The sequence below is a fragment of the Pyxicephalus adspersus genome, chromosome Z, assembly GCF_032062135.1.
Source record: "Pyxicephalus adspersus chromosome Z, UCB_Pads_2.0, whole genome shotgun sequence".
In the NCBI taxonomy this organism is placed as follows: domain Eukaryota; kingdom Metazoa; phylum Chordata; class Amphibia; order Anura; family Pyxicephalidae; genus Pyxicephalus; species Pyxicephalus adspersus.
Genome location: NC_092871.1, coordinates 76056302 through 76071096, shown reverse-complemented (window position 1 = coordinate 76071096; position 14795 = coordinate 76056302). Strand labels below are relative to the sequence as shown.

The following is a 14795-nucleotide window of genomic DNA, read 5'->3' as shown; positions in this document are numbered from 1 at the left end:
CTGTTGTTTCCTCAAATCTGTTGTTTCCGTATTTTTATAGTCTATGGGGTTTGATAGGCCGGTACAGTACGGCCACTGTTTTTTACTGTTACTTACGCCAGAGTTTTATGTACCATTATCGGATGTACCTATCACCCTGTATGCTGTGTTTACGAAATGTTTTGCTGTATAAGCCTGGTTGTCTTTGTATGTGAAAATGTTCAATAAAAATTCACTTTATAAAAAATTTTTTTTATATAAAATATATATCAATATTATATGAGCGATTTCTGTTTGAGTTGGGATGTCCAGTTGCTCCAACCTTTCTGGAGGCTTCAATGTACCTTATACAAAAACATCCTTAGGAAGAACATTTTAGCCTGCAATAAAACTTACAATTATAATCTTTAGTTTTTCAATACTGTGCTGTAATATAATTGTGGAATGTTGATTCTGTTGTAGCAAGATCTTTCTTTTCTCGTGATTTTACGCTATAAAGCACATACAGTCCTCGTATTTAAGCATAGCCGGAGTCTTATTAACACAAGTCTGATAATCAACGCTTTCTTTGCTCATAGTCTGTCAGCTGTTAATAGAACATGATTTATGCATTGTTTTGCATAGATTCACAGAGATAAATATACCAAAAGAGGGGATGCTAATTAGTCTGGTGCAGTTTAGGTAGGATTGTTGTGTATACAAAATCTTATAGAAAAGCGCTTCCTAGTTAATTGTTTTACAATTCAGTGGCATTTTAGCACTGTAGCTGCTCTGAAAGATGCCTCACGTGCTCCTAAAAGCTAAAAAAAAAAACTGTATTGCAAGAATTTAAATTTTTTAAAGTTTGCTTTGCATTATTTTTTTTAAAGACAGAGTGCTTTCCATGTTATTTTTAATTAAACAATGTTTTATAAAGGTCAAGGAAAAATTGTTAGCACTTTTGCCAGGGTTACTATATGCTGTTTTGAGAATGGATTTCTCTGTCATCTGAAATGTACATATAGTACGAAAGAGACATATATACCCAAAAGCCTCAAGTACTGCATAGAATATCAGACATACCAAAGATGACATAGGTGTTCACAAATGCAGAATAATTCCACTTACAAGTACTATACAACAGTGACATTAGCATGATGCAGCTGCATCATGGCACATTTTTAAAATTTTTTTTTTTGCAAATATTTTAAATTGTTATGGGATGTCTTTTAAGTACAGTGAAACAAGAACATTTTATCTTGGCATTTTTTTTGTGGCACTACTTGCATCACTTCATGAAACCCTGTGATGCCTGATATGCCTAGTAATGTATTTTTTTTCTCAATAGCATTGAATTGGAGGTTCCTAGATTCTGGTACTTGGTTTATCAGGGTTTGTTTAAAGCATAGAATCATGTGACCAGATGATGCACTATTTAGAAGCGGCAATTAATTTTATATGTTTAGGTATTAGGGGATTGCAAGTGGTTTCCTAGTGGTCCACAATCATTGGCCACAAAACCTTATTAAAATTAAAATGAATGGTAAATAAATAATTTTTTTTTTCATTAATTTTTTTTTAGCAGGACTGGTCTTGCTGTTGTGGTTTGGTTTTATTTTAGTACTAAAACATTATGTAGTGTCTTGTGGTTGGTGTGCTTATCCACTGCTGTATTAGTCTTGAATGGGAATGCTGAATCTGAATGCCAGATAAGCAATTTGAAAGTGATTTTATAATAATGAAATAATTATTCTTCAGTATTGTATAAACCAATGTTGAACGGGTAATCAAAAGTATAGTTCATTTTGACACAGGTATGTGTCCCAAGGGTTCTATGTCTACAAACTGTGCACACTTTTGGGTGTCTGCACAGACAGAAGGATATTAATGTGACCTGAGAGAGGGATATGGGTATATGGTGCGCTGCAATATACCTCCAACCAAGGTGCATTGGGGTGCTATTCAGAATGAATGGCAACATCATGTGTTACACGTTTTACTACAGGGGAATGCTGTGAATGAGTTCTTAGGCCTAGTTTGTGCTATGTTCGTTACACTGTGTCCAATATGCCAAATTTGCTTTCTATGCAATGTCTGATGTTCCCACTAAATTGCATTGCAGTGCCGTGTTATGTCAAACCTTTAGTTTCAATTTTGGTAATGCTTTTTTTTGCTTATCGATGTGTGAATTTAAAGACAAATTACAAATTCACCTGCAGCATACCTTATCTTTTACCATATCTTTTCATTTGGTGCTTCCCGGGAAGTCCTTTTACCAAGGCAAGGAATAGAGTATTTTTGGAGGGAGAGTTGAATTTTCTGTAAGGGACAAACATTTATTTAAATCTTGTATAGAATGAAAATGTTAAACTTATGGATGGATGCTAAACCGCATTTTCTCATATAAAACCTCTAAATGAAGTCTGGACCAGCCAATTAACTTCACAAGTCACATAAAAAGATCTACCTGTATGCAGTCAGTGGCTCAGGATCTGTTACATTATGTCAGTATACTTACTGTAAAAAGATCTGTTTGAACAGCCACTGACTCTGGAACACCTCTAAGCAAGCAATATACAAGGAGCACTCTAAACACATCAGAAACAAGAATGTAGAGAATTATTCATATGGAGTACCAGTAAGGGCATTATAACAAAATGGAAAGAATTTGGATCCACCACAAACTTGACAATAGAAGGCACCCTACCAAAACTCATTCATTGAGCAAGCCGCACATTAACCTGAGATGCAATAAAGAGACAAAGGATAATGAAGAAGCTGTACAGATCCATAGTGGAGACAGAAATATCTGTTCATAGGGCCACATTAAGCTATATACTTCACATAATGTGGCTTTGTGGAAGAATACAATAAAAAAGCAACTAGTTGCAGAAAAAAATATTTAGAATGTATTGAACAGCATGTTTGGGACTTTCAAACACATAGAGAAAAGTCCTCTGGTCAATAAGACCAAAATTAAAATTTTTGACCTTCATAGGAAATGCAACGTGCAGCACAAACCCCATATTTACCATCACCCTGAGAACGTCATTCCCATAGTTAGGCCTGGTGGTGGTAGCATCATTGTCGACCTAAAGGATATTATTAATTGTCAGGCACAGGAAAACTGGAGAATCTGTAACATGAACTGAAGATTGCTATACACCAAACACAACCCATCTAAATCAAAGTAATTAGAGCCAATTTACTATGTTCACTGAGAAAAAGTGGCTAAATGTGCAAGAGATTTGCAGCTGTAATTGCAGAAAAAAGGTGTTCTTACAAAGTATTGACTTTGGTAAATTGATAACTATGAGCTCTCATCATTTATAGGAACAGTCCAAGAAGGTCTGTCAATTCCTTTGTTCTGAAAAACTGCAAAAACAGTTTCAGTGTAAGTGGGCTTTTGTATACAGTTAGTCCCTGAGTTAAGGACATACGGACGACTCCTAGATACGAACGGGGCTTCCCTGCTCACTCGTGTGCAGTATGGAGGCTTGAAGGGGCAGAGGGGGGCGGTTTTCATACTTCGCAGAATAAATCTTTTGCTAAACACAGCTGAGGTTGTGGGTGATCCCTTCTGCAGCCTCTTGTAACTCTTTAATGACCAAGACAAACTCTGCAGTTTTTTTCTCTTCATTTTGCATATCAGGTAGGTAATGAGTGTCTAGGCTCCATAAAGTTTTTTTGTTATTCTTGCTTTGTTTGTGATTACCTCACAGTGAGAATTTTATACAGTAACTGACACCACACTGCCTAATATTATGTTGGACAAACATCTGTCCTAATTGGATTTATTAAAATATTTACCTGTTCTGACTTACATACAAATTCAACTTAAAAACAAACCTACAGTCCCTATCTGAAATGTAACCCGGGGACTACCTGTATATGGAGCCTTTTACTAAGTGTAGGAAACCTAGTCCGTTTATTTTTTGCTTTTTGGGTCTGCTATCGGTTAATTAGAATATGATGATGATGCCTCCTAGATTGTAATTTCTTCAGGGCAGAATCCTCTCCTCCTCCTGTGTCACTGACTGTATCTGTCATTTGCAACCCTATTTAATGTACAGCACTGTGTATTATGCTGGCGTTATATAAATCCTGTTTAATATTATTGTTAATAATAATAATAATAATAATAATATTAATAATAATAATAATAATAATGGTGATGCATTGCTTAGTGAACAGGCTGACTTGACCATAGGAATGAATGACAAGTTTTCTGTTCATCCACGGGCCCAAAGATTTTGACAAATGGCTTCTTTGTTTCATTGACCATATCTTCCCAAATCGGTGTTGTAGGACTAAGAAACAAGACAAGCTGCACCAACACTGCAAAAGCACTTTAATGTTAAATGATAACTTGGCATGTACAGTTACTGAAATAGCTTAGTAGTTTTCTCTTTAAATAGAAGGTGATTATTATTTTGCTAGATTGTCTTTAAAATTAAAGTTTATGTATTCAATAAAAGTTTGATATGAACCAGTATAATAAATATTGTTAAATGTACTGCATCCATGTATTCCAGTTTAAACTTCTTTGCCTTATTTTACATTCCTGAATGGAGAAAATTAGCAGAATGTGACACTTGGTGCTATCTGATATTCAGAGAGAGATGTGCAATAAACCCTTGAAAATCTTTAATATTTTTCTCTGCATCTTTAAAGAGGAGAGAAAAAAATTGTAAAATAAAAATATCCCCATTCATATCTCTCTTTCCTTACACATTTGACTAATGTTGCCGCAGATACAAATCACCTCCTTTATTACCTATAAACTGTTCCGTCCTACCATAGAAAAACGCTAGTAATTTATATGGCCCTGACATTTTATAATTTTTCCTGATTTTCAGATAAAGGATTCTATATTTAAAACTTTAATAGTTGAGCCCAAGTTCATTTATCTTTAATTTTTGAAATGGGGGCACGTAATTCATATCTATAATTTTATGCACACTCCGTAACATTCATGGGACTTCATTTGTACATTAAAATTCCTTTAAGACCGTTATTAATGATTTATATAACGAACTGTCCTATTAATCACGCTAGTTTTCACATTTTACGATTCCCTTCTATGTTAATACTATCTTTATGGTCTGTATTAATGTTTTATGTCCCCTAATTTCAATTATAAATCAAGCACATTTTTCTGTTTTTGTTGATATTTTCTGAACTTCATGTCAGCTTTAAAAATTTTATGCACGCCGCTCTCTCCTATCTCAGTGTCCCCCCTCCCTTCTTTCCTGCCCCTGTTCCCCATCATTCTATACATGCATTATGAAATATTCATGACATTTGAATTAATTGTTATCTCTTTTCTTAGGAAAGTTTTACCAACAAAGTAATTTTGTTTTTCCCTGACTGTTTTCTAGCACAAAAACTGGAACGTCTTCGAAAGGAGAGGCAAAACCAGATCAGGTGTAAGAATGTCCAGTGGAAGGAAAGAAATACAAGCCTTTCAGGTACAGAGTCATTATCAGTAAAGTCTTTTTACTGTTACCAAAACCAGTTTACTAGGTGTGACCTGACAGTAATTTAGAAATACAAGATGTAAAAAAGACATCTCTTTAGAGTTGCAGAGTATTTTGGATTTTTTTTTTTTGTTAGATTCTTATGTGTTTTATCTGCCTGGATGGTTTTTCATTCGGTGAATGAGATTTAATTGGTGGAGACATTTGAGATTTGCCATATTTGGCTTATATTTATATTTATAATTGATTATAAGTCTATAAGTAATGTACAGGTAATCTTGCAGGTTTCAACCATCACTTATAAATATATGTTGTTTTTTATTTTACAAATTTTACAATCTATTTAAATGAAAAAAGGTGAGATGGCTCAATAATTTCAGTTGTTCATAAGAATTATTATGTCTACACTGCTGTCAGTGGAAAGATATAAATGCAGTGGTTCTGAAACAAGCATATGCCAAATGCAAAGAAGAATGGCTCTCTTCCTATTGTTTTCAGTGAGACATCTGCCTTTTATGGGCCTGTCTTAGGGCCAGTGTCATTGAGCTTTGCGACTGCAATAACAATTTCAGTTTTTCTTTAGTTTGAGATGTTTCTGAAATAGTTCAGAATTCCTTAACAGCTCCATTTCCCCTGTGATTGACCAGCTTTATCAAGTTTTCCATTCCTGTATAGCTGTATCGGAATGCAAACCTAAAGGGGACACTCAAGACCTTGATTGGAATGTTGAATATTGCCTAAACCTTTAGTTTGTTATCCAACAAATTTGATTACGTTTATGTACTATGTATGTAAAATTATACTTGAATACCATGGGTTGAATCAAAATGTATTTATTTTTTTTTTTAAACTTGCAGCAGAAGAATTAAGCTCACTGTTTGAAAAAAAGGATTTTAGAGAAAGGATACCACATTGTGGGAAACCATCAATATTATCTGTGCGCCTGGAACAATGTCCTCTGCAGCTAAACAATCCCTTCAATGAATACTCTAAATTTGATGGCAAGGTGAGTTGTACTTTGTTTTTATGCATAGCCTTTTATAGTATATTTACAGTTTAAGTAGATGTTCATACCATTATCTTGTTAGATTGTATTTCTCTTTTTAATAGTATTTTTTCCCATATTTCTCAATTTAAAACAAAAACAAGTGATATTTTGGTTGTTGGACACCACCTATTAAAAATTTGTAAAAACATATTTTAGAGGTCTGGTTTTACATAAAGAGGGGATATCTCTGCCTGTAAGCGGCCTTTCCAAACTTTCCACAGCTTGAAAAATTATATATATAAAGACTTTGGAAAGTATTAGCATTTTTTTACATTTCTGCAGACAGTTTTTATATTTACAGGCCATATTCAGGGCTGTTTATAGCCTGTATATAAAAAAAAGCTGTAAATCAATAGCTTTATTGATTTGAGGAGGGAGGTATGTGTAAAACAGAACTGTGATAGCACCTTCCCCAAGTAGTTTATCAAAGGCTTCATACACTCATCAGATGATTCTCGACCGATAATCGGCTCAGGGCTGATTTTGGATGAGAATCTGAGTGTGTACAGCGCTTGTCGTTCCACGAATCGGATCCACGAACGATCGTAATGGAAGTGAATAAAGGAGGGCAGCGGGGGGGTTGCTCCGTCGTTCTTCCCCTCCCCTCTTCATAGAGCAGAGCAGTGCTGCGGTTGTTCATGCATCGTTCAGTCTTTTGTCGTTGGAAAGGAAAGATCCTTTCCAACGTTCCAACGTCATTTTAGGAGCACAGGAAGGAAAGATCCTTTCCAACAACAATTATTGAACATGTGTACGTAGCCTTCCAACAACAATTGTTTTAACATGTGCACACAGCCTTAGAATGGCTCTCATGAAGTCCTGGACCTGACAAGAATTTTCTCCCACTCAATATTAGAAAACTGGAAAAAAAAATCAACCAATATGGCTAATGAAGGACTGTATCAGGATGAGGAAATACACCCCCTTCCCCCTTATACATGTGGAAAGAGTAAAATTCTTTTTTTGGAGAACCTCACAGGACAGGTTTACATAAAATCTGTCACCAATTGCTGTGATAGCTAAAGATGGTTATTGGAAACTGTTCCAATTTGGGATTGCTAATTAAATGTCCAAATACTTCAGCTTTCTTATGCAAAATATTTTTGCAGTTAAATGTATGCAAAAATAAATTATGCTGCATGCAAATTTACCATTTATTTTGACCCGATGTCTGGGGGAGGGGGGGTGGTGAAGTTACATGGGTGAGAATAGATTGAAAGTCATCCTGTCTCTATAGTTAATTGGACTTGTTAAAGAGATCTGTAAAATGTACCTTTCCTTCCTCTCTCGCTGAACTCTTGTTTAGTAGACATCTTCTGCTGAAGTTAGAATGGAGACAGACACTTGGGATGGTTAATTTCCTGGGTCACCAGTTGCCGTCTCTGTTTTTTTCCCCTCTGACCTCCACTTATTACAGAACACAGTACTGTTATAGAATAAACTAATTACTGTCATTTTAGGAGCACATGGAACTCATAAGGATGTAATTCCCTTGTTCCCGCTTACATAACTTTATCAAAACCCCCCACAACATTTCAGTGAGTTTCAAATCATGGCTTTGACCAGACCAGCCTATACCCTCTATTTTTAACCGGTTTGTTGGATCATAATTGTGTTAAAGGATTGGTTTTTTACGGAGACAAAAGATCATTTCTGGTTAAACTTCAAACAAGAGGGTCTTACATCTAGCATACTCTAAAATGTATCCGACCCCATAATTATTATGTGACTGCATGCCCTGAAATGCCAAGCAACCACACACTGTTGAATTTCCACCACTATATTTCACAGTTGGTATGAGGTTCTTTCCCTGAAATGCTGTTTTTTTATGCACGTAACATGTATACATATTTCTAAAGTGGCTGCTTATGTTAAACAACAACCTGTAGTTTTGCTCTAATGTTCTTTTTGAACTTCAAAGACTTTTTCAAGAACCCCCCCATGCAGTTTAAATTGGTGCAAATCCTGCAATTACATTTCATTTACATCAATTAACTCTGGTCATTTACAACCTTTTTCTTCAGGAGTTCTTTGGGAGAGCTCTTTTGATCATGGCATATTAATGAAACACACACACATGCACCTCAATGAAAATGAGAACACCAGGCTCTAGATTTCTGAAGTTTAAATATGGGTTCAAGCTGCATACTCACTAAAAATGTTCCAGTCTCTGGAACCTAATTAAGAACAGTTTATTTCAATCCGATAGATCTGTAGTGATGGCAGATGTTCATTGTATGTACTGTCAGTTTTTTTTCAGGTATATCTATTTAACCTATAGTCACTGTTTAAATGAAGATCAAACGTTTTTTAATTAGTTAACATATATTGGGCATACTAACTTTTCTACATGATGCTCAATTACATATTTGCCCTTTATTATTGAACTGTTAATGACAGATTTTGCAGCATTGAATGATAAATCAATGGTGAGTATGTAATGTTTATTTTGTGGAAGTTCTCCAGGCACATCTGCTCCCCCCTGTGTTCCTCTCAGGTCAGTTTAGCTGACAATGATCTTTTTGGCTATCTGTAATGGTGAAATTCTTAACACTGGCCATTAGCGTAAGAGGGATTCTTCCCACTGACCACTAAGCTAATGTACTGTGAGCTGTGGATATATTGTAGTAGGTATTGCAGGAGCTCCCTAATACCTCAAGGGTATTTCAAGGGTTTACCCATATTGAAGAAGTTGAGGGAGGCTGCTATACACTAATATGTTTGTTGAGAAAGCTGCTTAGTTTGGGGAATTTTTTTTTTAACCTAAAACTACAATTTCGAAAAGTTGTATCAAGTTTTTAAAGGATAACACTAATTATAAACTGTAGTATTATATCCTTTTTTTATGAATAACAGGCTTCTATGCGTTCCTGTTTCAATAAATGTTACAGCAAGTGGGATGGAGTCCACTTTGTTTTCTGGTTGGCGAATTTTAGAATGGTCATGGTCATCCCCAGCATGTCCCTTTCATTTGTTGAATTACAGTACGCAAAGTGTGTAAGCCATCAGGTCTATGACATGTTATGTAATAGAAACAGGTTTTGTTTAAAAGAAATCTTTACATTTTTTTGTATGCTTGAACTAAAGTTCATTGTAAGGGTATATTTTTCTTGGTACCTTTTTATTTCTTCAAAAAACAAAAAACAAAAGATATCTGCTAGTGATTCCATATTTTTGAATGCTAGTGTGCATATAAGTACTGATCTTGAGACTTATCACTGCTAATTATGTCCTTTTCATTTTTCACAAAAGTTTTTGCAATTAATGATTCGGAATATACTTATAATTTTAGGTTAAAGTAACTCTGTCATAAGGGATGGGGGAAGGGAAAGTAAGGAGGCTGCTATTTATGACCTACTTAAAGCGGAAGTAAACTCAAAACTAACCCAAAACAATAAAATTACATTTGCCTTCAATTCTGCACATCAGTCTTTCCGTCAGGAAGTTTCTTCTGTCGGGTCTGCGTCATCACATTTTTTGACTTCAGCCCGGCGCAGAGGGAGCGCTAGATTTGATTTCATCAACCTGCTGCATTCCAGGTTCTGGCCCTCCTACTAAACCACTGGGCTATTTTCAGCTAGAAAGTAAATCCTGCATAAAGTATCTACATAGTTATGACTAATTTAAAATGCATATGCTGCTCTCATTATCAGAATTTTATGTTAATTTAAAGTATGACACTTCCTAAATACACTTCAATTTTTATTTTTTAAATACACTACATACAAAATTTTGTACATTATTTACTTTATCTAGTCTTCTCACAGTATTATGTGTTTGACCACGTCATTTGTGTTTTGTATTCTGTCTTGCATAAAAGGTTCACTATGAGACAACTGTACCTCATTAGGTAGTGTCCCTCTTCTCTGGAGCAATTTTGGATTATGTCCTTCACGGTTTCCTGATCTGCCTTGCTCTGTTGGCAAGACCTGCAAAATTGAAACAGTTGAGCTACCCAGACCTTTTTTGTTAGTCTATGGACAGGCAAACAAATGTGAATGCATACCTGAAGTGGTACATAGTGTTTGGCCAATGGAGTACTGAATAATGCTTGTTCCAAAGTAACTAAAATTAGCTAATTGCTAATGCAAGATGTTAGGACAATGAGGCCCTTTAGTTAATTGTTCTAGCTGTTATTTGTTTTTAATCTAAGGATGTGTGAATGACTTAACAGCATAATAATTAGTACCATATAATCCAGCAATGCCCAAATCTGCCTTTAATTTCTCCAGTAATTTATAATATCAAAGAGTTAATCCTGCCCGTTCTTCCAGAGACCCCGAAAAGACCCTGCCAAATCATCAACTCAAACATCCCCATGCCTGCAAGCATGGTCTGTGGCATAATTCATGAGCGCTAATTACTCAGCTGTTAATTTTCATAAGTGTTGATTGTAGCAGTTCCTTAAATTAAGACTCCTTTTAAAGCGTACCTTGGGAAATATTTTATCAGGGCCTGGAGTGCAAATGAATATGAATATGGCTCCAATTAACACTCACTGGTTAATGGCTTTTAGCAGCATTTTGGGATGCACAGTCCTTAAATACCATTTTTTGTCTGCTGCTCTTATATTGAGCACCATTCAGATAATTAGAGATACGCACAGCCATTTAAAAGAAACTTGAATGAGACATTGCTATTAGCTCTACACTAGCAGTAGCCACTGCTCTTTGTAGATATCATTCTCTCCCCTCATCCCAAGCATATGGCATTTTTTATTAAATTTAGAATAATGAGGGTTTACATTTACACAGAAAAGCGCAGGGTGTCTGGTTTAACCATTCATCTTCTAAGTAGGAAGAATAACAAATTGTTTTTCATGTCATACATATGGTATTAACGGTGTGTTTTCCAAAGTATGCTAGAACAGCAGCCAGCTACTGTTTTGCCCGCTCTATACTTTGCAAATATGTTTGGGCATTTTTCAAGAACAAGAAATTTTATTATCAGAACTATTAGTGGTTAGCAGCATGGAGTATATAATATAAAGCACAACATTAGGAATGGAATGTTCTGGAGGTTGTTCATTCTACACAGGGTAGGTTTACCTGAAGTGTCACTTAACAGCACACTGTCTATAAAGATCACCTTATAATACAATTAGCACATCTCTTACTTACCTTGCGTCTCTCATTTTTGGATCAACAGGCTGACTTTTGTTTGCATTTTGCTTCCCTCCCAGTTCAAATGGTATCACTACTTTACATTAAACTATGCATGTAAGCAGGTATGGCTGACCTACCTGCCTTATTTTGTGATCTTCTTTTTTTTTTAACTTGGGAATATCTATACTATAGGGTGCAGAGTGCAGTAACTCACAGCAATTAACGCTCACCTTTTTATCTGTTTAGAGTGATCTAGAAATATGAATGTAGATAGTTTGGTATGGGTTAGTACATATTGCAAACTCTGATTTGCCAACTTAATAAGTAAAGATTTCCTTTTTTAGTGGCCTTTCTTGTTCTACCCTGTTAAAGTTTTCTAGATCCCAAACCCTGAGGTGCTTCTTAGCCATAATACATATGACAGCCATGTGGCCCTACCCACACCTTCCATTTTGTCTGTTTAACCAAAGATACTGAGTGTTTTGTCAAAACGTTTACAGAAGACTTGGATACAGAACACATGTCACAGCTCCTCTAGGGCTGCCGGAGTAATCGGGAGAGTGGAGCCGTTAGCATAGCAGAGCTCCACTGATTGCTCCGCTCCCTGATTGGCTGAGGAAAGGGGAATCCTGATGACGCTTGAGCTGTCATCAGGGTTTCCCTTTTCTCAGCCAATCACAGAGCATTAGAGGTGTACGGGGAGCCTTGTCCTAATTTACCCCCTAGTGCCCGGGGATCCTTCACTGTCAGGAGGAGTCCCACGGCTGTGCTCATGTCATGATTGCAGCCGTGAGAATCATTCTGTCATTTTGGGATAACCTGTAAAAAAAAAAAAAAAAAAGTTAGTCTCCTCTTAATTTTTTCATATATTTTTAACCCCTTCAGGGAATGAGTAAGGGGTTTTATGTACCCCTGTACTCATTCCCTGAAGGGGTTAAAAGTGAAACTTTTATAGACCCTTAGGTAAAATCGTGTCATAGGCGGTTACATGTTTTACAAATGCTTGTAAAAGTGCATAAAAATGCATATAAACATGGTAGGAACGTTTACATGCGTTTTTAAAACTGTCTGTGTAGACCCAGCCTTAGAGAGATTTCTTCTTCGCCATAGCAAAGAATTGTGTGCAGTGACTGCCAGTTACAAAGACACATCTGCAGCACCCACACCTCTGTCCCATCATGTCATTGGGAGCCAAGAGAGGTTTACTGATTTTTTTCCACAGCTTGTCCCCTGCTTCAGAGTGGCAATGATATTTCCCTTGTAAAAAGCAGCTTCAAAACTGCTTAATAAAGTTTTTTTTATTCTTGATATCACAGCCACCCTTTGGAAACTTATTAGTATACCACTCTTGTTGGTAAAACACCTGAGCAGAGGTAGTGTATAATGTATTTAAGGTCTATGACTAGGTTTCTGTTGGCTAACACCGGCTGGTACTTGGCAAATTACAAGGACCGGTACACTCTACAAAAAATGTTTATTTAAATGTGTATTTAAATTCAAGAACTGAAATGTAATATGCTGCAGTTAACCTGTTCTTGGATGTGGTTTTTGCATTTGTTTTTTTTTCTGGTAGCCCAACAAATTGTAATGGACTGCCTTATTGAACCACATGTTACATTACAAGTCATACTAACATGTTTACAGTAATGTACCACAAAAGTTTGAAACTGCTGTAAAATATTTGACACCTTTTCGGTGCTTGCATTTAACTTATTCTGATTCTAGAGGTAGGGGCTCATTTATTTAGCAGTGGTATGGCAGTGTAGTTGCTTTAAAAAGTTTGAGGTCACAAAACAACTTGAATTCAATGTGATCTGGATTTCTATGGGATGTGGAGCAGCACATCCTTAAATGTTCATGGTTCAAGTTATTCAATCTGATCTCTCAGAGGATGGAATCACCCTGTTCTCTCCTCTCAGCAGTGACAATAGCTTTCCAGCCTTCACTGTGAACAACTCACAAGCAACAGTATAATTTAAACACCACTTACCTTCTTCTTTGCAATCCAGTGAGTTCACCACTTCTTCCCTATTAATGAATACTTTTTCTGAAGCTTTTTGGTGAGCAACAGAATGACCTACTTTAAGGAAGAGGTCAATTTCGCTGCTAGTGAGTGGTCACCAGCAGCAGAAATAAAGGTGTCATATGGTGTTTAACTTTTGGAGTCCTAACTTTTATATGAATTTAGCAAATTTTCACTGGATAGCTCTGTTTGTCATTGTCAAAAAGTAATATTAATGCAATTCTAAATGTGCTACATTTCATCAAGGTTTTGAAACCATTGCCTGTACATCTTGGGTAAAACTGCTGACCTGTTTTATTTATGGGTTGCAGTATTCAATTTTAATTGGTCATTTTTCCTGTAGTGCTTTCAAAAACTATAAAACACAAAATTCAAAGTGATGTAGCGAAGCATGGCACCACTAGAAAGGTGAAAATGCAGATTGATTTGAGCTGTAAAAACTGTAGAAAATCTGAATTTCTGACCCAAATACTCCTAATCTTCATTATTATGTATTCTACCAGCGGCCGTTAACGTTCTGCACAATTACCCTCCAGAAATGCTTCTTTATTAACCTCTTAATTGCCAGAGACGTGCGCCGACCTGGCATTTGGGCTCTGGATCTATGAAAAACATAAAAAAGATCATATAAATTGCAGATGCCATTAATGCAGATGTACAAGTATATTATTATCACTCGGGTCTTTTGAAATGCAATTGGGGGTTAAGTATTCTAAAGTATAAATTGAAATAATGGGCACACGCCACAGTGGAGTTTTATAATGTGAATTACACTAAGACGGGAGAGATCATTAAAACACTTACTGCATATGCACTGCTCATTAATGAGGTTTGACCACGCAAAGAAGAATCCAATGCCAGTACTAGCCCTGTTACAGCTTTATAGTGTGCCCTGTCCCTTTTACTGGTTTTCCTAATTTCAGAGCAGCCTTCACTATGGCATCGGAAATCAATTTGTACAATCTGAAAGTCTGCAATATCAATCAGTTCGCTCCTTTCTAATTTGACAGACACGAGGAGAAATAGCAAAAAAAATGTCATTTTTGATTGTGGAACGCAGTTATGCGGAACCAGGAAAGGATATTATCTCTTTAAACGAGACAGCCGTAATGGGTCTGTTGACCATGAATAATTTTTTTGTTGTCATTATTGCTAGCCTAGCATATCCTTCATTAAACGCT

General features: G+C 36.1%; 1 protein-coding gene across 2 annotated transcripts in view; it reads left to right on the top strand.

Annotated features, from left to right (window-relative positions):
- The window catches only part of MAPKAP1 (MAPK associated protein 1), a 111029-nt gene that overhangs the window by 14370 nt on the left and 81864 nt on the right, over positions 1–14795 (top strand). For both annotated transcript variants that reach the window (XM_072431199.1, XM_072431200.1), the window contains exons 3-4: positions 5340–5429; positions 6296–6444. In XM_072431199.1, coding sequence (XP_072287300.1) covers positions 5340–5429; positions 6296–6444 — 239 coding nt within the window. The remainder of the gene's footprint in view (positions 1–5339; positions 5430–6295; positions 6445–14795) is intronic.